At 38.7% G+C, this 25,165-nt stretch overlaps 1 protein-coding gene across 1 annotated transcript; it reads right to left on the bottom strand.

The window, feature by feature from the left end:
* Nucleotides 1-10,593: 10,593 nt before the first annotated feature.
* Nucleotides 10,594-17,039, bottom strand: LOC145129439 (uncharacterized). Its single transcript, XM_079064162.1, has 4 exons — nucleotides 15,654-17,039; nucleotides 15,198-15,272; nucleotides 11,908-12,174; nucleotides 10,594-10,899 (listed from the first exon to the last, which is right to left on the bottom strand). Exons 1-4 carry the CDS (start codon nucleotides 17,037-17,039, stop codon nucleotides 10,594-10,596), a joined length of 2,034 nt encoding a protein of 677 aa, XP_078920288.1.
* Nucleotides 17,040-25,165: the final 8,126 nt, after the last annotated feature.

Below are 25,165 nucleotides of genomic sequence, written 5' to 3'. Positions count from 1 at the left end.
TCGATTAGGGTTAAGTCTCCTTTAAATAGGTGCTGAAAAACTGATTTTCGGAGCTGTTTTCCGCGTCGACGTCATAGTGGGCGTCTTAGACGTTATATAGGATGTCTGGGCGTCCTTCCTGGCGTTTTACATGCCTTCTGTCGTCCTTGATTTGGACTTGAAAATGGCATAAAATGGGTAGGCGTCCTAGGGGGCGTCTTAGACGCGTTCTAGGACGTCCCTCATCATTGTTGCCCCCTTTTGGTGATGAAAACGGTAGAATCAGTAAAAACGCAAAACATGAAAGTTGTAGGAATTTTTGTCTAGTTTCCAGAACTTCTTCATTCATGTCAATCAGAGCTCTAGATTTAAAGATATGATCAAAACATTAAAGAGTGGTCAAATTTCTCAGCACCATTTTTCTTCATTCCTTTATCAATTCGTCTCTCATGCTTGTTAGCTTCCTTTTGCTTGTTTTTCTTACGCGTTTCGCCCAATTTAGCACTCAGTAGTTGCCTGCACATAATGTTTAACATTTCATCAAAGTAGTGTCATTCTTGGACAATTATGCTTCAATTCAACATATTTATGTCAATTTAGTATATTCATAAAATAGACTTATCAGGAGCCAAATTTTGAGTTATTAGTTCTTCGATTTAGTCAGTTACTGCAATGTTGATATCATCTATATCCTTCTGTTTGTGATTTAGAGTTCATTTGTAATCTTGGATGACCGTTTAAATGCAACTGTTTTAATTAGTTCTATTTTTATTTTGATCTCTTATTTATGATTAAATTAATTGTTTTCCTTGGAGTTTATGCATGCCTGTTGGAGTTCTTGAATGTTGTTTGAGGGTTCAGATCATCTTGTGTATCTGGATGTCAGGGGTGGGACCGAGTAGTAGAGTTTAAGTTAGCCTAGGATTTTGAAGGGTTTCAGAGCCGTTATAGTCTAGAAATTTCCAAGTAAGGGAGAGTGGAGACCTTGTAGTAGGAAGACTTTGTGCCAAGGTTCAACTCTCATCTAGATTTCTCCAATTCAAGACTTTCGTGCAACTGCTTAATCTTCTGATGTTAGCATCAGGGTCATCGCCAATTATTGAATTTTCTTTCCGAATCTTCTTGGTTTTGGTTATATTAGTAATCAGTAGGGTGTCCTTATTTTTTAGAGACGAGGGTGTTAGGAGCCCAGGTTGAGGGTCGTGAGGAGGGATTCCTTGCCTGTTCTTGTTTGATTGGGGCTTGGAAGTCTGAGTCACGACCTAAAGGCCTGGTATGGTTAGTTAAGTCTTGTTGGTTCGGTGTGCGTTTATGTTAGACTGCGAGTGCAGTTATTGGTTAGAGGATCGGGGGTAAGCCCAAGTGTTGTTAGTATTTAGTGGATCGAGGGTAAGCCTGAGTGCTATTAGTGGTTAGCCGATCAGGGGTAAGCTCGAGTGTGGTCAGTGGATGATAGAGTTGTTGAGTTGAGTGTGTGTTTGGTCTAGTTTATTATGCGATCGAATGATTTTCATTCGAGTCTCATCGACGCATGTTTATGCAGAGTTAGCGATGACGGCAGTCAATCGTGGGCTTCATGTTCTATTTTCCCGTAGGGCAGCGGCTGGCAGGGAAGGTCTCAGACTGACCAAATCTGCAGATTTTTGGTTTATATAGTTGATATGAAGGTTGGTTAGTCTAGTCAACTGGGCTTTTGCTAGGAATTTCGCTGGTGCGTCGGTGTGCGAGGCTGTTGGCTATGGTGTAGGTTGCAACTTCCTTCTTTATTTATTCGATGGACAACGCAAGGTCAATGGGTCTTGTTCGGACCACGTCTACGAGTATTGGTCACCATGGGTGACAATTTGGATGACTCTGTCTACCTGAAGGTTGTGTAGGCCTTTAGAATCTACAGGTTATAGATAAGGGAATGGGTTCTTCCCGTCATGGTTTAAGGATGTCATGGGTTTAAGGATGTCATGGGAAGACGTTTTCATTAGGTAATGTGTTTTCACTAAAATTTAGGGTTCGTAACTCTTCGGGAGAGCATCGACTATTAAAGAGATGTTGCTTTAGAGGTGATTCAGACCTCGAAGTGTCTACTCGAATTGGATTATGAGCCTGGGTTGGAACCATTGTTGGTGATGGTTGCAGATGTTGGCATTCAAGTGATCTCAGCCTGTGTTGAAGGAGTCGGGTTTGAAGGACCCACAAGCGATACTTCGAGAGTGGAAGAGAGGACTGATATCGAGGACGAAATCTAATTTAAGTGGGGGAGAATTGTAACACTCATTTTCTAGAATGGATTAGTTTAAGGCATCACAGAATCAAAGGCATATTTTTTGAGGAAAAACCGGGTGTCACAACGTGACCATAGGGAAGTCTTGTCACAACATGAAACGAGTATCTAGGAGGGATTGTCACAACGTGACAATAGGATGGTCACATCGTGGGAGTGGTTGCTGCCCAAGCCCACAAATTTTAGTATTCTCTCCATATTTAAGGATCTTAACTCATGACCTAGGGTATCCTCTTCAGCCTCCACTCATTTCAAACAAAACACTAGCCCCATTTATGAGTTCTTGAGTATTTAGTGGTGCCTTGGTGACTTGAAGGTGAAGGGATCATCTTTGGATCATAAAGTCATCTTGCAAGCCTCATTGCCATCTTCTAGCAACTCATCTGGACATTTATGAGTATTCAAGCTTCATGCTTTATGGTTTCTTGTTGTTATATCTAGAGTTTAATGCATTATTGTCCATGATTAGATGAGCTACAGTGTTGAGATTCCATAAAGTTGGCAACTTTATTGGTCCTTAGTGTCCCTTGGTGGTTTATTGTGCTAGATCTGAAGTTTGGTGAAGTTTAAAATCATGCTTGAGGTTTTGACCACCTTTTTCTTCATGAGTGACCTACTTTGAGCTCAAGTCTTGCATTGGGCATGCAAGACCTTAAAGCATCGATTTTTATGGCTTTTTGGGTGTAAGGAAGCCTTATGGAGGAGATGAGTTTGTGGCTTAATGGGTTAAGGGCTTAATCCATTAAGCTACCATTCAGCTAGTTCTCACGACGTGACGAGGTGCCTGTCACGTCGTGACGATGGAATACTTGCGACTATTTTGTCTTTATTTGGTCACAACGTGACCAAGAGATTTGTTAGGATTAAAATCCTAAAAGATCAATTAGATTCAAAACAAGTAAAGCAAAAAACACAACGATGATTCAAATAATATTGAATGATTAAGTGTCACGCCTCAGAAGAACTCTATGAAGAATTGCTACTGTAGAGGCGTGACTAGGGTTACAACGTAAAGATCAGAGTTGAAAAAAATATGATGCATGCATGCATCTTAAATACTCTAACCCTAGAAATAAACACGAGTGGACAGGCCCAACTCGGTAATACAAAAGACTAAAATTAAAAGCCCAATGACGCAACATCTAATACCCAACGATCTCCCCTTTTGCGTTAATTGAGGCACTAAACCATTAGCCTTGGATTCGCTTCTGTACTTCATAAACTTTTGGAATGATGCCAAAAAGTGTCTGAAGAATTTCAATATACCATAAACCATGTCAAAGAAGCAATTGAGGTCATCCTTACTGTTGCCTTTGTATTTACTCACCAAATCCAAAATACACTCGAGGAAGGATGTAGTGTACAAAAGCTTATCAAAAAGGAAGAAGCATCCTTTGCGAAAGTCTACACCAGTTCGTTCCCTAGCTGAATAGACAACGAACCATTCTCCACTGTAAATCTTCCCTAACTTCATCTTTTCGAAGTCCTTAGGAGTTTCCTTACGAACAACAGAAGGTTTCTTTCGCTGCACAACAACAACCTCAACATCCATTTCCCCAATCTCTTGGATGTAAGACTTTATCATTTTCTTGAGACGAGACATGACAGGATCGTATTTTTCTTTGTCCTTCAGCAACATGTTGTAAAGAACGAACCAATGATTGGGGTTAAGACAAGGTAAGTCTGCGAGAGTGAATTTGTAGCACTGGCTGGCTGAACCTCTTGCCACATTGAACTTCGCGTTCGGAAAGCTGTCAGTCTCGATTGGTCCTGTGACTTTCACATCAATTATCTTGCTCAAAGACCATGTTTCGTATTGCGGCTTCATATGCTTCAGATAAAAAGAGAACAACATATGATCAACCCCGCTATCAGTGGATGGAGTGTTCGCCACTTTCACAAAAGAACGGAACCTGAAGGCTTTTGGAGTGATTGGTAGATCCAGTTTCGAGTCTCATGTGTTTTGAATATCAAAAGACACAACTGGCTCTAACCAATACTGGCTTGGTAAGTCAACAACATCACGCTGGATTCGCTTCAAGGTCCACTTGGGAAACAAAAGCTTTTTTGCTTTGAAGAGTAGCCTGAGCCTCTTTCTCAGCTCTTTCCTTTTCTTTAGCCTCTCGAATGATCCGTTGGTGCTCATCTAGTTCGACTTCACGAGCCTTTCGCTTTTTAAGCTCGTTTTCATCCAACTCCTCTTCGTCTTCACTATTATAAATTAGGGGCTTTTCGTTGAACAATTTTTCCTTGCCCTTTGGTTCTTGCTTGACAACAGGTTTAACTGGAGCTTTGGGTTCTTCTTTTCTTGACCCACCAGACACACCTTCTCCCCCTTGCTTCTGATTAAAGGTTTGATCTGAAACACCTTCTAGCATGTGAAGCATTGCGAAGACTGGCCTTATCTTCTCTGCCAGATGCTTGCGCATTGTTATTGTGATCATTGAGTCCCTGGTCTCAATGATCTCCGAGAGCATGCTGGTAACATCGGTGATACAGCTTTACATGACAGCTCTCTTAGATAACAAATCATTGACCTGTTTCTCTGAAGTGTCCAGTTTAACAGTCAACATCTTTACTTCTTCCATCTTGAGGGAAAGGGAGTCCTTGAGGGTACTCTCCTTTGCCAGTTCGTCTTGAAGCTTGGAAATTTGAGATGAGATGGAGGTTTGAAACGCTTCATGGTCAGTTTTCAAACCAGTGCGAATCTCTTGCAACTCCTTCTTCTCAGTTTTGACGAGAGAGCCCAAACTCTTTAAAGCTTCATTGGCTGCCGTGGTGTTGGAGTTGAAGGTGGTTTGGAAATTCTCCATGAAGGTAGTGGTGTCAGCATTTAGTTTATCAACTTTTTCGGTCGTAGACTTGCAAACTTCAGCAGAATCAACAACTGCTTTACTCATCTTTTCAGCATTAGCAGAATGCTCCTTTGTGATTCTGTCAAAGAGAGACTCAACTGCATCTTTAGAGTATGCGTCAGAAGACGAAGCCTGGGAAGCGAGAAGCAGTTGACCAATCTTTTCGTGTAGGGACTGAAGTTGTCCTTTCGAAACAGGCACATTATCTTCACTTTTATTCCATATTTGGAAGGGACTATAAGTGAATCCCCCAAGATCTTTGTCTTCAGCATCATCGAAGATCATATCCGAGTCATCTCAGTTGAGTGGGGAAACAGGAGGTGAAACATGGGTTGAGAAACCTGAAATTTTGGCCCCCGTATCAGATACATTGACTGAAACAAGAGGTGTGGTAGAGGTAGTAGGTGGAATTGTAGAATCAGTGAACAATGGGATAGAGAGAGAGGAATGTTGGTTTGTTGTTGTGAAGAGACTGGTGGAGGGCATGGTGCAATGGTAATTGGGATAGAGGTGGTTTTAGGTGAGGGAGGTGGAGAAGGAACATAATCATTGAAAGTTTGAGTTACCTCAGGATTTGATGTCTCTTCTGTGTTGTGAACATTGTCATCCTCGTTGTGAACATTATCATCGTTATTGCGAACGGGGTTATCCTCCTCGATGCGAATGTCTGACTGAGTGTCAGACTCCGAATCTTCACTTGCATTTGGTGTGGGGGTCTTTCGCTTGTGAGCTGGATGCTTTCGCCTTTTGGGATTTGATGTAGAAGGAGCAGTTTTCGCCTTTCTCTTCTTTGGAGTGACCGCTGGCTCAGAGGGACCCTATTTCATTTGCTTTTGTTTACCTCCCTTTTTCACCTTGTCAGCTTGGTCAATTGTTGTGCGCATCTCAGGAGTAATGGTGCGAGCTCCTGAAGATGGAAGCTTTTTGTACTCCTCCAGAATTTTACTTGCAGCTGGCACACATCAAAGCATTTTCTCCAGAATAGAGCCAGCAAAGGGAAACTTCGAGTTGTCAGCAATGATGATCTTGGTTGTATGAAAAGTGGCAATTGAGGACATCAATGAATCTTTCATCATGGGGATTTGGTGTTTTTCAATCACTCGTTGAACAACAACACTCCAAAATCGAGCACAGGAAATATCACAGTGTCGAGTCGTGGAGTGAGTACTTTGCACCAGCTGAGCCCATAGAACGGTGCCATAATCAAGATTGATTCCATGGTAAAGACCATACAATAGAGTCATAAACAGCTTACTGGCACAGTCTGAACCAGTGACTCTTTCAGAAAAAGCTTTGAAAAGAAGAGTAAATAGACCATTCCATTGAGGAGGCAAGTGGGGTTTTATGAACTTGGAGATAGAAGGAATAAGATCTTTATACCCCATCTCATATAACATCTCCACAATAGCTGCGATGAATATTGAGTCTGGATTCACCATGGAGTCATCATATGCAAGCCCTAACAGAGAACATAACCTGGACTTGGTGATAGAAGTTTTCTTGTCAGAGATTTCAAAGGTGATGCGTTCTTCTTCCTTGATGTATGATGTTGAGGAATAAGCCTTCGAGAGCAGAGACATTGGGACGCACTCAACCTTAGTTAAGGCATTGACCAGAGGGGAATACTTCAAGCATTCAATGATTGGTAGCATGAAAGAATCGTACTTGAATGGAGACAAATCAAGAATCAAGTTTTGATTCTGTTTGATGGCAAGTAGTGACGAGTGATCGGTCTGATCATGAACTGATGAGGAAACGGCCATTGTTGCAGGTTGATGAAGAAGAAGAACAATAGAGAGAAATTGCCGTTAGGGTTATTGAGAGAATTGGTAGAGGTAAAAAGTAACTTTGTGGATGAAAATTCATTTTATACGATTACGCAAGAGAGAGAATTTGAAGCATCAATTGATCGATTTCCTCTGAAACGACGCCTGAAAAAGCGGGATTTGACAACTGTAGCCCCGATAAAGGTGTCAGGCGGCGTGATAAGCGGAAGCGTTTCAAATTCCACGCGCCTAAATTTCAAAGTTTTATCCACCACAAGCCGCGTCTTTATTATCTTGTTCTCATCCTTTCAATCTCCAATATTTTCAGTAAATACTCATACGTCCGTACGCATTTGAGACACAAGGTAACTTGTGTGTATAAAACTGAGCATCATTGAATCTGCGAAACTGAAAATGCCATAAGTACCACGAACAAGACTTTTAGGAAAATCAAAGAGATTTTCGTGCAAGAGTGTGCCAAAGAAAAAGAAATAAAGCAAGATATATCTTTAGGATATTAGTGATGTCTTAAAAGACATGAAACTATAGATCCCGGGCAACGATCTCTTCCTTCAAAGTCAAGAGAGACTAAGAAGTGTATGTGTGGTTTCTCGTTGAAATACGATCAAGTCTTTGATAAGAAACATTGAAAGGCATCTTTTAATTAGGCTTAATGGGTGGCTAACTCTCCAACCAAACAACGAACTTGACATAAGTATGAATGTTGGATGAAGTACTCGTGTGACCAGTGTAGTCAGTTGAACGAGTAGGTTTGGAATTATTTTAGTGAGAAGATTAAAATTTTGAAATCTCAAAAAAAAATAAAACTGGATCTTATGGGAATAAGTATCTTGGAACCAAAACACTTCATAAAGATCTCTAAAAAAAGATTCCTTGATACAGATCACTAAAATGGTTTTCATTAATTCCATGGTGAAAATCTAGAACATTTAATTGTTCATCGTCAATTCATGTCAGTGTGTTGGATTTGGATTTCACTCGGTTCGTGGTGAACGAGACTAAGATCATTAACACAGATGTTGTGTAACCATAAACCTTAGTGGTATAGCTGAGAATCTCAAGGGTTACATTTATGAGTGCGAAGGCAATGGAGAAGTGTGAAGATGGTTCCAGAGAAGCGAATGTACCTCTGCTATACGAAAGTGACTAAGCAGATAACTCCTAACTCAAAGTGAGAAGAGTAAGGTAGCTCATGACTAATGTGAATTTAACAACCTGAGTGGGAAGAAACGACTAGTAGAATCGATTCATTAAGGCTTCACATCGAGTCAATTGAGGCTTTAGACAACATACAACATCATGCTTCTAGGGACACTTCGCTAATACATAGATAAAGAAACTTATATCTGCCCTATCACACGAATTGAGATACGAATCTGTGCCTCCATGATCTTCTTAAGATATTTTTGGTGTTTTTGAAAATAAAAGAAATAAAAATAAACACAAACAAAATGTTTTTGTATTTTGAAATTTTCTGAAAAAGAAATAAAAATAGAAGAAAAATAATTTTAAATTTTGAATAAAATAAAATTTAAAGACGTAATATACAAAGGAAAAAAAGATAATGCCAAACAAAACAAAAAAATTTGATGCGAATTAGGGTGAACGTTCGTGTCAATTCGTGTCCCGAAAAAATCGGAAACAAACTAGAGCGAGCGCTCGTGCCAATTCGCGTGAAAAAAAATAGAATTGAAAGCGAGCATAAAAAATATTTGATGCAAATTAGGGCGGACGTTCGTGTCAATTCGTGTCCCCAAAAAATCAGAAATGAATTAGAGCGAGCGCTCGTGCCAATTCACGTAACAAGAATAAAAACGAAAGGGGTACCAAGAGAGCGAAAAAAGGAACAAATATTTTTGTATTTTTGGATTTTTCAAATAAATGATTTTTGAATTTTTGAAACATTATACATAAAGTACAAAAGAATATTGGTAAAACCGAACCACAAATGAACAGTGGACTACGAGTCACTGCAAGCGTTCGCATCGATTCACATCGACAACTTTATTAAAACGAAGGTGGTTTTGGTACAGATTCAACTTCCATCATTCCTAGGCCTTGAATAATTCTATTAAAGGTTGTTTCAGGCAAGGATTTTGTGAATATGTCAGCCAACTGATCAGAGGATCTCACGAAATGAATTTCAACGTTGCCGTCTTCTACGTGATCCTTGATGAAATGATACCTCAGTGCTATGTGTTTCGTCTTTGAGTGTTGCACTGGGTTGTGAAAAATGCGAATGGCACATTCAGAGTCACAATATAGTGGGATTCGTTTCATGCTTAAGCCATAGTCACGAAGCTGACTTTGAATCCAAATGACTTGAGATGTACATGAGGCAGCAGCTATATATTTAGCTTCAGCTGTTCAAAAGGACACACACGTTTGCTTCTTGGATTGCCAACTGACAAGTTTGCCATAGAGAAATTGGCATCCTGCAGTTGTACTTTTTCTATCTAATCCACATCCTCCAAGTCCAGCATCCGAAAACGCTTGTACGAAGAAGCCTGATTTCGTAGGGTACCATATGCCAAGAGATGAAGTTCGTTTTAAGTATCTTAAGATATTCTTGATGACCACCATGTGAGGTTCGTGAGGATTTGCTTGGAACGTAGCACACTAACAAACGGAAAATATAATATCTGGTCTACTAGTTGTTAGATACATCAATGATCCTATCATTTGACGATAAAGGGTCATATCAGCAGCTAGTTTTTCCAGAGATGGTGTCAGCTTCGTTCCGAATGCCATTGGAACCTTCACTTTAGAGTCTCCCACCATGCCAAGCTTAGCGAGTAAGGTCATCGTATATGTCCAAATTGGGATACTTCTCGTTTACGAACCCAGGTGGTTTTCCAGAGATGTAGCAGTGATTGGGATACTTCTCGTTTACGAACCCAGGTGGTTGTTCCACATATACAGTCTCTTCTAATTCTCCGTTCAAGAAAGCACATTTAACATCCATTTGAAATACCTCGAAGTTCTTGTGCGCTGTGTATGCCAAGAAGATGCGAACAGATTCCAACCTTGCAATAGGTGCGAAGGTTTCTTCGTAGTCGATGCCTTCTTCCTGACAATACCCCTTAACCACGAGTCTTGCCTTGTTTCTTATAACATTCCATTCTTTATCCATTTTGTTGTGAAACACCCACTTTAAACCTACAACCGATGCATCTGGTGGAGTTGGAATTAGCCTCCAAACTTTGTTTCGTTCAAACTCGTTGAGTTCGTCTTGCATCGCTTGCACCCAATCAGAATGATGAAGAGCAACATTGACCGTTTTGGGTTCTACCTTGGAAACGAATGAGTTAAACATACAAAATTCTACTTTAGAGAATAATGCAGTTTGTTTTGCTTTTTGCTGAGATCTCGTAAGGACTCCGGCAGAAGATTCACCGATTACTTGGGTTTTGGGGTGATCTCTGGTCCATTTGGTTAGTGGAGGATATTTTGGTTCATAAGAGGGATCCAATTCAACATTTACTTCTTCGAATTCTGATTGAACGTCTGAATCGTCATTCACATCCTTATTCTCCCCCTCGAATGACGAGTGGTCCTCTTCTTCAGGAGTTGAAGTATCTCCTGTGAATGGAGGTTCAAGAGACATTGTGAGTGGTGAGTCATTTGTATCAGATGGTGGATCAGAAGAAAGAGACGAAGTGTAACCCTCCCCCTGCGATGAAACGTTCGTATCTTATGGAGTAGATTGCCCCCCCTGAGGACGTGCATTGGAGTCAGAATTCTCCCCCTGGAATGTAGTGCTCGTGTCTTGAGGTACTTTCGTAGTTGATGGCTGATTGTGCATGTCTTTCGCAACATCATCAATTATCTTTTTCAATTCATCTACTTTATTCTCAGCTGCTTTCGCTTCAGATGTGATAGCCTTCTCTGACTCATCAAAGAGTAGCATGAATTCGTCATATAGATTGGAGATTGGAAGAGTGGCTGGACTTGGCTTAGGAAAGATTTCCTCTGATTGACTCTCTTTCAACTGAATCCTCTTTAAGTAGTTGTCATTGAACGTAACATAGTAGGTTTCTTAAATCTTCTTTGAACGTTTGTTGAGAACCCTATATGCCTTGGAGGTTAGTGAATATCCCAAAAATATACCCTCGTCAGCTTTCACATCGAATTTGTTTCGTTGTTCCTTGGAATTAAAGATGAAACACCTGGAACCAAATACATGGAAAAACTTAACATTAGGTTTACGATTATTTATGATTTAATATGGAGTAATGGAGAATCGCTTATTCAGGATAGATCTATATTGGGTGAAACATGCAGTCGCAATAGCATCCGCCCAGAAATATAGAGGCAGACATGCGAAAGTGAGCATGGTTCGTGCAGCTTCGCACAAAGAGCGGTTTCGCCTTTCAAATACACCTTTCTTTTGTGGAGTATAAGGAGCAGAAAAGTTGTGTGAGACTCCCTTTTCAGCAAGAAATTCTTCAAACACTTGGTTTTTGAATTCTAGCAAATTGTCGCTGCGAACATTGCGAACCAGCTTTAGCAGTAGAAGCTCAATTTGTTTTATAAAATCCTTGAGTTTAGGAGTAGCTTCAAATTTTTGTTTAAGAAAATACACCCAAATGAAACATGAAAAACCATCAACTATTACAAGAATGTACTTACTACCACCAACACTTTCAATTGCAGAAGGTCCACAAAGGTCGATTTGTAGAAGTTCCAATGGTTCAATGACTTTCGTTTTTACTATTATTGGATGACTTTTGCTGCTTTGTTTCCCCATTTCACAGGCTGCACACAAATGGTCCTTATCATACTTTAAAAGAGGAATCCCTCGCACATGATCACCAAGAACAAGCTTGTTGATGTCTTTGAAGTTGAGGTGCGAAAGTCTTCTATGCCATATCCAGCTATCATCAGAGTGAGCTTTCGTAAGCAAGCATATGGTAGGCTTTCCTCGTATCGGGTTTAGATTCAAAGGATACATTTCTCCTTTCGTTTTCTTTTCTATTATTTTAGATCCTTCATCGTCAAAGGATACTTTCAATCCTGTCCCTACAACCAACTGTGAAACACTAATTAGGTTGTGTTGTAAGCCTTCCACATACGCCACCTTACGAATCGAAAAATCTTCGTTCGTTATCATCCCATAGGCTTTGATTTTTCCATATGAGTTGTTTCCATACTTTACATTTCCACCATCTTTGAGAGCTCGAAATTCTCGCAACTCCTCTTTCCTCCTAGTCATGTGACGTGAGCAGCCACTGTCGATATACCATTCAGAATCGAACTGGTCGCCACGAACTACCTACAAAAATCAAGTAGATTTAGGAACCCAAAGTTGCTTGGGTCCTTGTGAGCCTTTTACAGAACGAGGAAAAGTGATTGCAATATCAACCATATAAGTTCGTTTAAGTAATGTGGTTTTATATTTCTTAGTTATGGTGAAAACTTTTACTTTGTTATTTTTCTTTTTCGTTTCTTTTGAATCAGATTGTTTTTGTTTGTTTTTGATTTGATTCTTGACAAATTATTTCTCAACTTTCTTTGCGTTAGCAGTCGATCTCTTGGTTTGAGCTTCAGAATCCGAGACTAACTTTCCCTTTCCTTTGACATCTCTGAACGAAGCCTTCGTGGGTTGAGAATGATGTGATTTTGGTTTCTCAGTGGGCTTCTTTGAAAGAGAGGGTTTTTGAGCAGAGTTCTTTTTGGGTTTATGTGGATTACAAGAATGAGAGTGTGAACATTGATTGGGATTCGCATGCGAACGAGCTTTCGCATTTTGATTGAAAGATTTTTCTTTGCGAACATAGTTGGAATTTTAGGATTGCCAAAATTGCTTCCTCTCATTGAGATTTCTCTGATATCTCAGATTTCTTTGACGTTTTTGCTCAACAAGTTGCTCAGAGGACTTGTGAATATTCACATTGGGTTTCCTTTTTCTTGCATGAGATTCGTCCTTTACTGACTGAGGTTCGCTTCGACTTTCCTTTGTTCCACTATAACTTGCTTTCTCATAGCATGAACGATTGTTCAGTGGTTCTGCCACGTATCTTCCTTTCACTCTCCACGAGGTTCGTTCTGACAGACCCATTGTAACATCCGGATTTCCAGGTATCATAATTTAAGTATTTATTTTTGAGTTAAAAAGAGGGACTCGACGAGTTGACGCCTAAACTCGTCGAGTAGGATCGCGACTGATGACTCAGATTAATGAGTGGACTCGACGAGTCGGCAAGTCGACTCGACGATTCCGCGCTGTGGACAGAAACCCTAAATCAATGGGTCTGCGCCCTATTTAAGGGTCCTTATGACCTTCATTTGCAGCCACACACCTGTGAGAAACCCTAAACGAACCAGAGAGCATAGAGAGTGAGGGAAGGAGCTAATTTCATCACCATTAGTGCATTCTTGCAAGGAGGAAGGAAGGGATTCAAGCTAGGCTAATTGGGGAAGCTCAGATCTACTATCACTTCATCAAAGGTTGCTGTTTGAGGTATGAATCCATGTCTATTTTCATGTATATAGTGAATCTCATGATTCTAGGGTTTCCTTGCCCCTTTTAGCTGAGTTATGGAGTCCCTTTGTGGCATAGACATTAGATTTGGACCTTGAGAGGTCCAGAGAGTCCCAACAACCTAGCTTTATGCAGTCACATAAGAGTATTGAGCCTAAGACACCATTATAAGGGTTATTTTATCAAATAGAGCTAGATATGTGTTGCATGGTCATAAAGATTGAACCTTTACGTGATTTTTGGGTGCTAGAAGGTCAGATCTATAAGTTAGAGAAACAGATCTAACCTCAGAAGGTCAAATGAGCATTGCCATGGAGGAAAGTCGCCGAGTTCATAAGAGGACTCGACGAGTCGGATCGGGTTGCCCCGCGATTCGTGATCAGTGGTAACCCGTCGAGTGAAAGGTTAACTCGATGAGTCGAGTAAGGCCTTAGGAGGATTTAGAGGACACGCATGGACTCTCCGAGACACGTTAGTGCACTCGGCGAGTCTGGTCAGAGTTCGACCGTTGACTGGAGTTGACTTTCGTTGACTTTTAGGGTTGGTCAACATTTGGATATTTGGACCATTGGAGGGGTAAAATGGTCTTTTCCCATTCTGAGAGATTATAGGAAGGGATTAATCTAGCCTATGAGAATCGTTGTTAATTAGAGATAAATTACTTTATGTGATTAGGCGGAGGCTAGATCGGGGATATCGAGCACGAGAGTTTACTAGACATCATACGAGGTGAGTCTTCTCACTATACCTTTCCTAGAGTGGTAATTATGTGTAACCGGAAGGTCTTATGTGCTATGACGAGTATATGATATATGTTTCTATGTTTCTATGTATATGTTATGTATGTTATGAGTAGCATGGTATGGACCGCAAGGTCAACATGATATGGATAGAAGGTCAACAGTGTATGGACCGGAAGGTCAATATGGTACGGACCGGAAGGTCGACAGAGTAGGACCGGAAGGTCTACTCAGATTGTGGGACCGGAAGGCCCCTGAGACACATTGACCGGAAGGTCTCGTAGAGCTATAGCCCCAAGTGGCTTATATGTTGTATGTAGTATTTTAGGGAACTCACTAAGCATTTATGCTTACCGTGTTATGTGATATGTGTTTCAGGTACTAGCGAGGATCGCGGGAAGGCGCCGACATGATCTGTACACACTGATAGAGGATTATGTATTTGAGATTCTGGGATGTGTTTTACCATGATAACATTTGATACACTTGTGATTTGAGATGTTTTAAAATGTGAAATATTATGTTTGAAAAATGAAACATTGTTTTGAAAATTTACGTCGTTACACCCTTCGTTTCATATGCATTGTCTATAGGAGCGGACCAAAAGAACTCGTCGCAACCATCTTTGTTGTCTTCGTTGACGATGGACGTTAGTTCGACTGTTTTATTTTTGTCCAGTCCTTTAGTAGCAAATAATTGATTGGGGACAATTTGCACTTTGGAAAAAACGGTTGCTTTAGCTTGTAAAATTTCAGGTTTGTTTTGAGAAATACGTGAGAATTCAACTGAATTTTCAGAAATCAAAGGTTTCGCAAGTTCATTTTCGTTTTTAACAAACTCTGAGCAATCCACCTCATCCTCTACAGAGATTTCGCTCATATCACTGTCCTCATCGAATTTTGATGTGCTTTCAACATTTATCTTATTTTCTGAACTCAATTTGGTACTCAATGAATCGAATTTCTATATAGTATCAGATTTGATTTGCTTTTTATCGTTTTCATCCAAAAGCTGTTTTAACATGTTTTTGTGATCTTTGGACTTATTGTATGATTCAATTCTTTGCAGTCTTACCCTGTAAGTATCAGAAGTCTCGTCAGATGACACGATGGATTTACACTTATAACAGTCGGCGTCAATTTCATCTTCCTTTAATTCAAGAAATGGTAAAATCATCTTGTGAATTTTCTTACCAATCTCACAATCAAGGTGCAACTGAGTAATAATAAAGTAAAGCCTTTTAGCAATCAAACAAAAAATGTTACATTGTTTTAAAAGCAACAAATTGTCTCGTTGCAAGTAAATTAATTGATCTCTAGACTTAGACATATCCGACTCGATCTTCTCAATCCACATTCGCCTCTCATCGCTTTTCAACGAAACCCTGCTGATTTGATCAGTTATGTTAGAGTTTGTTAAACGGGTTCATTTTAAACTATCACTAATGATTGAAAAAGTGAATTTTAGGTCGTTTAATCCAGTTTCGTATCTAGACACAGGTATATTGAGAGATTCAAGAATCAGATTTACCTTGTTGATCAGCTGTTCGCATTCATTAATTTGGTCACCAACCGGTTTCGCAGTGAAAAAGCTATCATCCCTTCTTTCACTCCAAGTAGCATTCTCCTGCGTCTGTGACCCATCACTTGTCACCATCAAACACCTTCCTGCGAACTGCGAACTCTCCTCTTTCGCAACGAAACCCCTGCCATGTGTGGGCCTGCGAACCTCGTCGTCTTCCGAGTCTGTCGACCAAACCTCAACTCCTCCAAACTCGTTTTCAACCACATTTTCCCGCACAATCAAAGCATGCATAGAGTTATCAGTAATCTTTTTCTTCTTGATCTCCTCCAACTTTCGCATGTGGTAAGTCTCATCATGTTCTCCTTCTTTCTTGATCTCCTCCAACTTTCGCATAGTTGCAGTCAAAGCGGAGTCACCCATGAGCTTTCTCTCCTTCTTTTCTTCCTTCTTTTGAGAAGCGCTTTTGTTCTCCTCTTTCACATTTTCTGAGTTGTAGCTGCCCTTCCAGTTTCGGTTCTTATTTGATGGAAATTTCTTTCTTGCGAACCGCTTGAGATTTGAAACTATTAAAGCATACTCCTCGTTTGTAAGATCACATTCAGATTGATCAGACTCAGGCTCATCCTCTGCAACTGTCTTGCCCTTCGCAACAAGCGCTAGAGATCCCATACCAGAAACAACTTTCGCTTCTTTCGACACCTCACTTTCATGTGCCTTAAGAATCCCAACAAGATTGGCTATGGGGTAACTTTTGAACTGCTCGTGCGCTTTGACGGTAGAAACCACTGTCATCCACTCAGATCTAAGCCCATTCATGAGAGTAACCTTTTTCTCAATTACCTCACGTCCAATACCATGTTTCATCCTCTTGCTAAGAAGATGATTATAGCGATTGAATGTTTGGCTCAGATTTTCTTCTGGATTTTGTGCAAAAGCACCAAACTCTGAAAGCAGGAGTGTTTGTGTAGAATGCTCAAGATCTGCGTCAGTGGAGTAAAGTTCTTTGAGCCTTTCCCAGATGGCTTTCGCAGTATCACACGAACTAACTAGACGAAAAGTATCGGCCTGCAAAGTGAATCTAATGATCCTCATTGCTTTGACATTGCTGATTAGTTTATCTTTCTCGTCTTGAGGAACATTCTTCACATCAAGGAGCAGCTGGTTATATTCCTTTTGAGTTTTGATAACTCTTTTGGTTTCAGTGTGAACAAATGGACCGAAAGTAACGACTTCCCAAATTAAATAACCATTATCATCTGAACCAAGAACATAATCTTCAAATTGAAGCGCCCATACTTCATATTCATGAGGAAAGAGAATCGGGATCCTTGTTGTTGATCCAATACTGCTTGAGATATTAATGGAGTTGATGTTAGAATCGTCGTGCTGCATGATGATATTTTATTAGATACCTGTAGAGAATCAGACGTGTAAACTAAGACAGTTTATAGGGTAATATTAAAATCACTTTATGCCGTCAAGATGACAATGAGGACGACAGAACCAGATCCTATATTAACGGAAACCCTAAAACTTTGTAAACAGAAGATATGCGTACAGATTACACAGTCTCCTGCTCTGATACCACTTGTTGGGATTAAAACCTAATTGTGATTTGATGAACAAGATGCGGAAAATAAGAACAAACACAAATAAATAAGATATGTCGAATGATCACTCAATTTATTCAAAACATGAGGAATAAATTACACTTTCAGAATAGACTAAAGAATCTAACTCTACATAAGAAACCTCACAATGTTTGGCGGCTACATTTTGCCTCACTTTTAACCCTAATTATGAATAATACATGACTATTTATAGGGAAAAGACAAGTATTGGGCTTTTAACCTACACTTCATCTAGGGGCCCATTGCCATAATCCATGGAGTACTTTGAAACCCTACAATCTCCTCAAAGTATGGAATGGATGACAAGGCTTCAACTTCCAAAACAAGCATCTAGCAAATAAGAAATGATCTTGCAACGAGGAATATTTGAAACAATCCACGAATCTTGATTCTTCAATAGTCTTCAAAAACAGGTTCTAGGATATATATAAACCAATCAATGAAGTTGTAACGCCCGTGTTTCTAGGCTAGGCATTAATATTGATGTAATAGTCTAGGTAACCTTTGTAACTCATTTTGAAGAAATGAAAAGGAATCATGTGAATATTATGTGAATTATGTGTTTTATGCTTAATTATTAGGATTTAATTAATTAAGAATAAAAATGAGCGTCGAAAATAAATATTAGATAAAGCCGATATCTATTAAGAAACTTGTAGTGGATGTGACAAGGATTACGGACATATAAAGAATACCGAAATCCGAGTTATAACGAAGAAGTTATGACCTGTCGAAGTTTCGCGACAAAACCGGCACGATGCCGAATGAAGTAAAAAGTGAGTTTTTGATAAACTACTTTTTAGCCTTAGTGATCTAAACGAAAGTCGTAGTGTTCGTTAAACCGATAGTATGTATAAAAAATACCCAAATCTGACTTCGTATGAGGAAGTTATGATTTTTCTAAGTTTCAGCTTAGCAGTAGACAGCTAAAAACTCGAATTTTAGATCGAGTGATTTTTTAGCCGACACAACCTAAACGAGAATCGATTGTCTCGTCAATAGTAGTACAACGGTAAAAAGACAGATGAAAACGGACGTCGGATGAAGAAGTTATGAATTTTTAACGGATTTCCTATCCCGGTCTGTTAAAAATAATAATATAAAAATTAAATTCAAAATTAGCCGACGAAGTCTAAACGAAAGTTGTAGAGCGTAAAAATAATAATATAAAGAACGTTAAAAACGGAGCTCGTATGCGAAAGTTATGGATTTTAGAAGTTTTTGCACAAAAATCGAGAAAATTCGCATAGTCATACTTCGGCCACGTCACCTTCGCTGCATGCGTGCCACGTGTCCGAAAATGTTGAGTCATCTGAGGCGTCTCGCAACCCTCGCATCCGAAGTGCAGGTCCAACCGCGGTCCGACGCGTGCCCAGGTGACTCCTCGCATCCGAAGCCGCCGTACCTCGCACCGACGAGTGTCGCACCACCTGTCCGAGCTTCGCAGGTGCCACGACTTCCCCCTCGGACCTAGACCTCGGTCCAATCAGAAGGCCACACCTGGACCCTCGCACGTGCGAGCCACCTGCCCTCTCTTCGGATCTACTGACACCTGGAAGCTTCTCAGCCATTGGATCAGAAGCCTCGCCTCTATAAATAGAAGGGTGCGAGACCTCCCGGGGATAATTTGGAAACTTGTCATTTTTAACCCCTTAAACAATATTTCTTTCATTCCAACTTCCCCCAAAGCCCCGGTATTATACCACACCCGAAATACGCCCCGAAGTGCCCGAGAACCCCGAGAAATTTATCTTTTCGGTTTTGAAGCCCAACCCTCGCAGAGCCCGGTTTCTCAATAAAACTCTTGGTTTTATTAGAAACGATCGTTTTAGGAAACGAAGTGCTGCCCGATTATTATTAAATCAGGTGAGTGTGTAGTCACCTTCATCTTACACCTAGATATGAAGTATTTTCTATAAAATACATGCTATGTATAATTATATTAATTGTTTAATTGTGGTGACTGTTGAATAGATGTTTCATACAAGTTTTAAACTGTATATGTATTTTATCAAATATGTTGGGTAAAACATGGGTAGACGAAATAGCCGATGTGTGTTAAAATGATGAGAGGCCTCGATGTGATTGTGATCCAGTCATCTAGCGGAGTATGGATGACGACCACGGACTTTTCTAGACAGTCCAGTGGAATGCTGGCAGGCTCGCAACCTGTAGGTGTTAATGAGCTTTGGTGTTCATTTGATGTACTCCATGCCCCTCATGGTTGCCTTTAGGACATGTATGGCTGAGGAGTCCTCTTAGCAGTAGTGTCCATCCCGATGATATTCCTTAGGCTAGGTCCCTTGTGATAGGTGTTTAGGGACGTAAAGTGAGGTTAACGGGAATGGGTAATCAGGGTTATTGTTGATTGATGAACTTAATAAGTTTATTATTATTGTGGGTTGAAAACCCTATATGCTTACCAGGCTCCCAAGCCCGACCCACTCAGATTTTTATGTCACAGGTAGTGGACCCCGAGCATAGTCGGAGGATGATGAGAGATTTTTGGATTATAGGCCAGTAGTTGTAAATAACTGTTGAAAGGCTTATAATGTATTGTTTATGATTTTGATCTATATCGGAACATGACATCCCGAGGTTTTGATATAAAAGGAAAATATACACTTTCTTAAAGAAAGGTTTTGATAAATTTTTATCATGTTTTGTTTTGGGGACCAATTCCGCAACAACTTTTAAAAGGATTTCTCTGAATTTATTTTAAAAAGCATAAATTAAATCGGTCTTTTCCGGCCGAGAAATTAGGGGATGTCACAGAAGTAATGTTTTTAAACTTAATTTTCTAATGTAATCCCAAAGATCTTCAATAAAGCCAAACCCGCCATAAAAACCCATTTCAGAATTAAGAAACCAAATCACTTCTTGTCTTTGAAGAACTCCCCCTCCAAGTCACAATGATCTTCCAATAAGCTAATGATATAAGCCACCAAAAAATATCATGTAACAACCCAAATTTTAAGATTCGTAACGCCACTTGATCGAGAAAATACTAGAAGTCGGAGATATAACAAGTCCTCAGAAGAGCTCGATGAAGAACTGCTACTGTAAAGGATACTTCTCTGTAAAAGCTTTAGAAGAGCTCGATGAAGAACTGCTACTGTAAAAGATACCTTCATAATTCTACCACAAGCTTCATCAAAAATCTTCAAATTTGAAAAGTCACAAATCCAATTTCGAATGGCCTTACCAAATCCTCCCCCGATTTATAATCAAAACGTGATTATAAAGCCTTCAAATGGTCATGAGAATGATCTTGAATGGACAAAAAATTTACTATGCTTCCCCATGACAAAGTGATATAAACAATGAAGTTTAAAATCCGAAAGAGTCGAAAAAATTTGACGTTATTGCGAAAAACGACTTTCCAAACCGCCAAGACTTGATGGAATCCTTTATTTTCTGTTCACGAAAAAATATGCACATTAAAAAATCTAAAACTGTTCACTAGCCCTTAAATTTGTAAACTTTTCGAAAAATGGGCTGAAACTGTCACATTGCTGAAATTCTGGGACTGAAAAGGTAATTTTGCATCAATTTCCCCTTTAATTGTAACAATTTCTGGAAATGGTCCAAAACTTCCAAATCACAAAAAATACCGGGATCAGAACCGTCAAATCGCCGAAGTTGCAGGGTCCAAAAATGTAACTTGAATATCTTCTTCCCCAATATAACGTGTGATTAAAAGAATACGACTGGAACGTGATTTCAAACGAATGTTCACAAGCGAAAGCCATTCCAATCCACCAATAACTCCGATCAAAACATTTCGTTCCGAGCAAAGGTTCTTGAGTCCGAATCCGAGTCTAGTCCCAACTGCGAGCACAATCGATTTTGACATTCGTATGGGAAGTGAATGTGAACCCAGAATCACAATCCCCTATTCCTTAACCTTTCACTCCGAATCGATCGATAATAACCCAATGCAAATCTCCAGTAAAACTGAATCCAATCTAATACCCAACAAGATTGTCACGTCGTGAAGAGCCGTTGACTGTTGACCGTTGACTTTGGCCAGTTGGACCTTGGGTCAAACTTGAAGGTTTTGGGGCTGTTGATTAACGTTCTACCATGTTTCGGTGCTAGTAGGTTCATGGGAGTAATCAGTGCAGAAAGGGAACGTGTTGCAGTAGTTATGGGTTCTCTGATTCAGGTGAGTTTTCCTCACTATACCCGTAGGTCGAAGACACCAATGTTGGCCCACTAGATTGTGTTATGTATCCTTGTGTATAGGATGTTGTTGTACTGTAGTGATCTGATATATATATATATATATATATATATATATATATATATATATATATATATATATATATATATATATATATATATATATCCTTGTGTGTTAGGATGTAGGAGTAACGGTATGCAGGTTAGAGTTTTCAAATTAAGGTGTCTAAGCCAGTAACTAAATTGGTATATTCTTATAATTAAAAGCAAAGTCTTCTTTAGGTTGACCTCATAACTAGAACTTGGTTAGAATGACATACGTAGATAGAGGATAATTTATTAGATTATTATATAATTGATAAAGTAGTTGGAAATTATGAGGAAATAATTTGTTAATATATTTTGTGATTAATATATTAATTGGAAATAGACAGTTGGTTTGTTAATTTATTATATGATTAATAAATTAATATGAGATCACTTGTTAAATGATTGACTCATTAAGTTATATGATTATTAAATTAATGTGAAATCAGTTAGAATTAATTAATTATTAATCAGAACTAATTTTGAATTAATTCAGGATTAATTGGAATGAGTTAAGGTCTAAGTGTTGAATTGTAATTGTTCATAATTGAGCAAGGAATGAAGATTCTAGAACCCATATAGGCGGTGAACAAAATTAGGAGGAATTCTAGGGTTTCCAAAAGCCTCCTAGTTGTAAATAAGGAAATTATTTGAACAATGATTAAATCTATTATATAATCATTGAAATCTTTTTTTGTCCCTAAGTTAGATAAAAAATAAATAGGACCTCAAGGCCTATGATTTTCATTCATAAGATTCCCTAGAGAATACTCTGGCCGAAAATATCCTCTCCCCTCTCACCTCTTGTCTTCTAGTTCTAGGGTTTGGGTGTGAGACATTAGAGGCATATTCATTTTGGTTCTAAGCTTTCCGAGACCAACACTACAAAGAGATTGCAATGATTCGTTATTACTACAAATCAAAATGTATGTAACTCTATACTTGGTAATTTCGAATTACACTAGGGTTGTGCTAGGTTTAGTTTTTTATTGTATGTTGCTATCAAGGTGTAAGACATAGATCTTTTATAGGATGCATGTACTTTATAAAATGTTAATTGTTTTCTGCATTGTACAATTTTGTTTCCTATAAAACCCATTAGTGGTATTAGAGCTTAGGATTGTCAAAATTTTAAATTCACATGAGTTGAATCGAACTAAACATATTTTTCTCAAAACACCGATCTCACGACGTGAGAGTATAGCTCTCACGATGTGAGCACAGGTTTTTCCAGATTTTCAGTAATTATCTTCCTAATGTGATTTATGGTGTTATTTTTGGTAATCATCCAATATTAATTTTGTTAGATTCCGAATTTTGAATGCCTTATGTGATAATCCATAAAACTCTAAATATTAGGAGATATCCTAATTTTATATTTTTTAATTAGTTATATTAAATTATCCTTTATGAATTTAATAATTAATTTAATTGTAATGTAATTAAAAGATAATTATAAATTCATTGTATGTTTAAATTGATTAATTAATTATATGATAATCTAGATAATTAATATTTAAACATCGTCTTTTGAAAAGATTTAAAATACACCTTATATGATTAAGTTTAATATATTATATGTATAAGACAAGTCAGTTAAATCAATAGTAGGCCTCATTCACGAAGCCATACCCTAAGGGGGGGGGGGGGTATAAAGAAACGACCTATAAAATGACCGTCATTGGGTGTCCACTCTCACCCACCGCTCCCTTGTGTGGTGGAGGGTCGTTAGTTGAACGCGTTTGATTAGGACATGAAAATGGACATCACTCTTTATATGTCGTTAGTGGAGCGTGCGTGGCTAACCGGCACGCTAATTTGGGACTATAAAGTTGAGGTGATGGATAAATCAAAAGTTATCGTTATTGATCGAGCATGTGTGGATAACCAACACATCAATTCGAGATGATAAAATGGCCTCACGGTTGTCAAGCGGGTTTGCATGGTTATTCACATCTTAATTGTGATCGTCGGCATTCTAGACACAATTGGTAAGAGCATAATCGAGATTAAACATGCCATTGATAAGATTCAATGAATCTCAAAGATCTAGGAGTTTCATGTGATTGAAATTGATGAGATGACTCTACCTACGTAAAATAGATTCAAATTTGATTAAACTATCCCTCTTCAAAGGTTGAATCGAAAATATGGATCCTAGCCTTAATTTAAGTTACGGGTTAATAATTAAGGATTAATATCAACTAACTTGAATTCTATCTTCTCCCAAATTTTAGATGTCAAATCAAGACAATGATGGTCTTCCTCATTCTTTTGGAAATGTTTTTCCTTGTTTTTCAGGAGATGGCTTCCACATTCGAGTAAATGTGAAAATGTTTTCCTTTCCTTAGGAAATGGTGGAACTGGACATCGTCTCTATTCAACTCTTCCACATCCTCCTCATGTGACTCTCTGAACGTTACATTTTCCTCGAGTTGAAAGATATGAAACTACTCAAGCCTTATTGGCATGTAAACATAAAAATGGAAATTATGTGTATGCGTACGTTATAAAACTGAATTCGTACATTGACAAATTGGAAAGAATAGGTATCGTATTCCCAAGGGAGCAAGTTATTGATTTGGTTCTTCTTTCGCTTCCCGAGTCATATGGTAAGTTTGTTAAGAGCTTTCATATGGAGAATCATGACGTGACCCTAATTAATTTGACCGAGATGTTGATAGTTGCTAAAGCAGAAATGCTTAAGAACACATCTGAAGTAGAGTTGCGTAAAGGATCTAACTCCAAGAATTCCATGGACATTGATGAAGACAATGTTGATGATCCAGAAAAGGTTTCTCTTCCCAATCAAAAGGGATCGGCCAAGATTAAACCGTTTGATCGTATGGTAAATAGAAAGGCTCATTATGAGATTGTTCCCAATGTTGACCCCAATGAGTCTGTTTGTTTCTACTGCTAATTGAAGGGGCATTGGACGCAAAGCTGCCCACATTACCTGAAAGATCTTAGAGAAGTTAAACTAAAGTTGTGTGACTCTACTTCAGGTACTTCCATTATCTAATTCCATAAGTTCCTATTCTTAGATTCTTAACACATGATGTGATAATCACATTTTAATGTTATTGCGAGATCTAAAAGAAAGAAGGAAGCTTAAGTAAGTAAACTACATATGATAGTGGAAATGGACTTTGGTCACATGGTTTGATGGGTAGAATTTGGAGCTATTACTAGGGAGTTGGGATAATTTAATAGATTGCTATTACTCTTCAGAGATGTTTAGAAATATAGTTTTTCATTTCATGCATTGTAAGAACAAGTTCCAAATTTCATTTTATTTTCAATAAAATTGAAGTTTTGGTTTACGTGGTTGCCTTATCTTATTTCCTTGCAATGACATTAATGAAAGTGTTAGTTATATTTCTAATGATAACAATCTTAATTGCGGATTTGATTATAATAATATCACTTGTGATATTGTCATAATTGAAAAACTGAAAAGAAATATCATCACCAACTGGACAGATAATTGGTGTTGTACAAGTCGAATTGTATAATATATGAGAATCTTGTTAATTGGAAAATTATGATTAATTCATTGTTCACATATTTATGTGAGACAAGTGAAGGACTAATGGATCAAGTACATGTTGATAT

The sequence above is a fragment of the Lactuca virosa genome, chromosome 1 (genome assembly GCF_052849685.1).
Source record: "Lactuca virosa cultivar CGN04683 chromosome 1, Lactuca_virosa_CGN04683_v6, whole genome shotgun sequence".
In the NCBI taxonomy this organism is placed as follows: Eukaryota; Viridiplantae; Streptophyta; class Magnoliopsida; order Asterales; family Asteraceae; genus Lactuca; species Lactuca virosa.
Note: the sequence above shows the minus strand (reverse complement) of the source record. Positions and strands in the feature narration are given on the sequence as shown.

Excerpts from the sequence above, each read along its gene's own strand:
- LOC145129439 (XM_079064162.1), bottom strand. The coding sequence starts at position 17,039 with ATGCAGCACGACGATTCTAACATCAACTCCATTAATATCTCAAGCAGT. Across the intron at positions 15,273-15,653 it reads GCGAACAGCTGATCAACAAG|GAAGATGAAATTGACGCCGA; the intron begins GTAAATCTGATT and ends CTTGAATTAAAG. Across the intron at positions 10,900-11,907 it reads TTGTAGGGACAGGATTGAAA|AGGATTCAGTTGAAAGAGAG; the intron begins GTATCCTTTGAC and ends AACTACTTAAAG.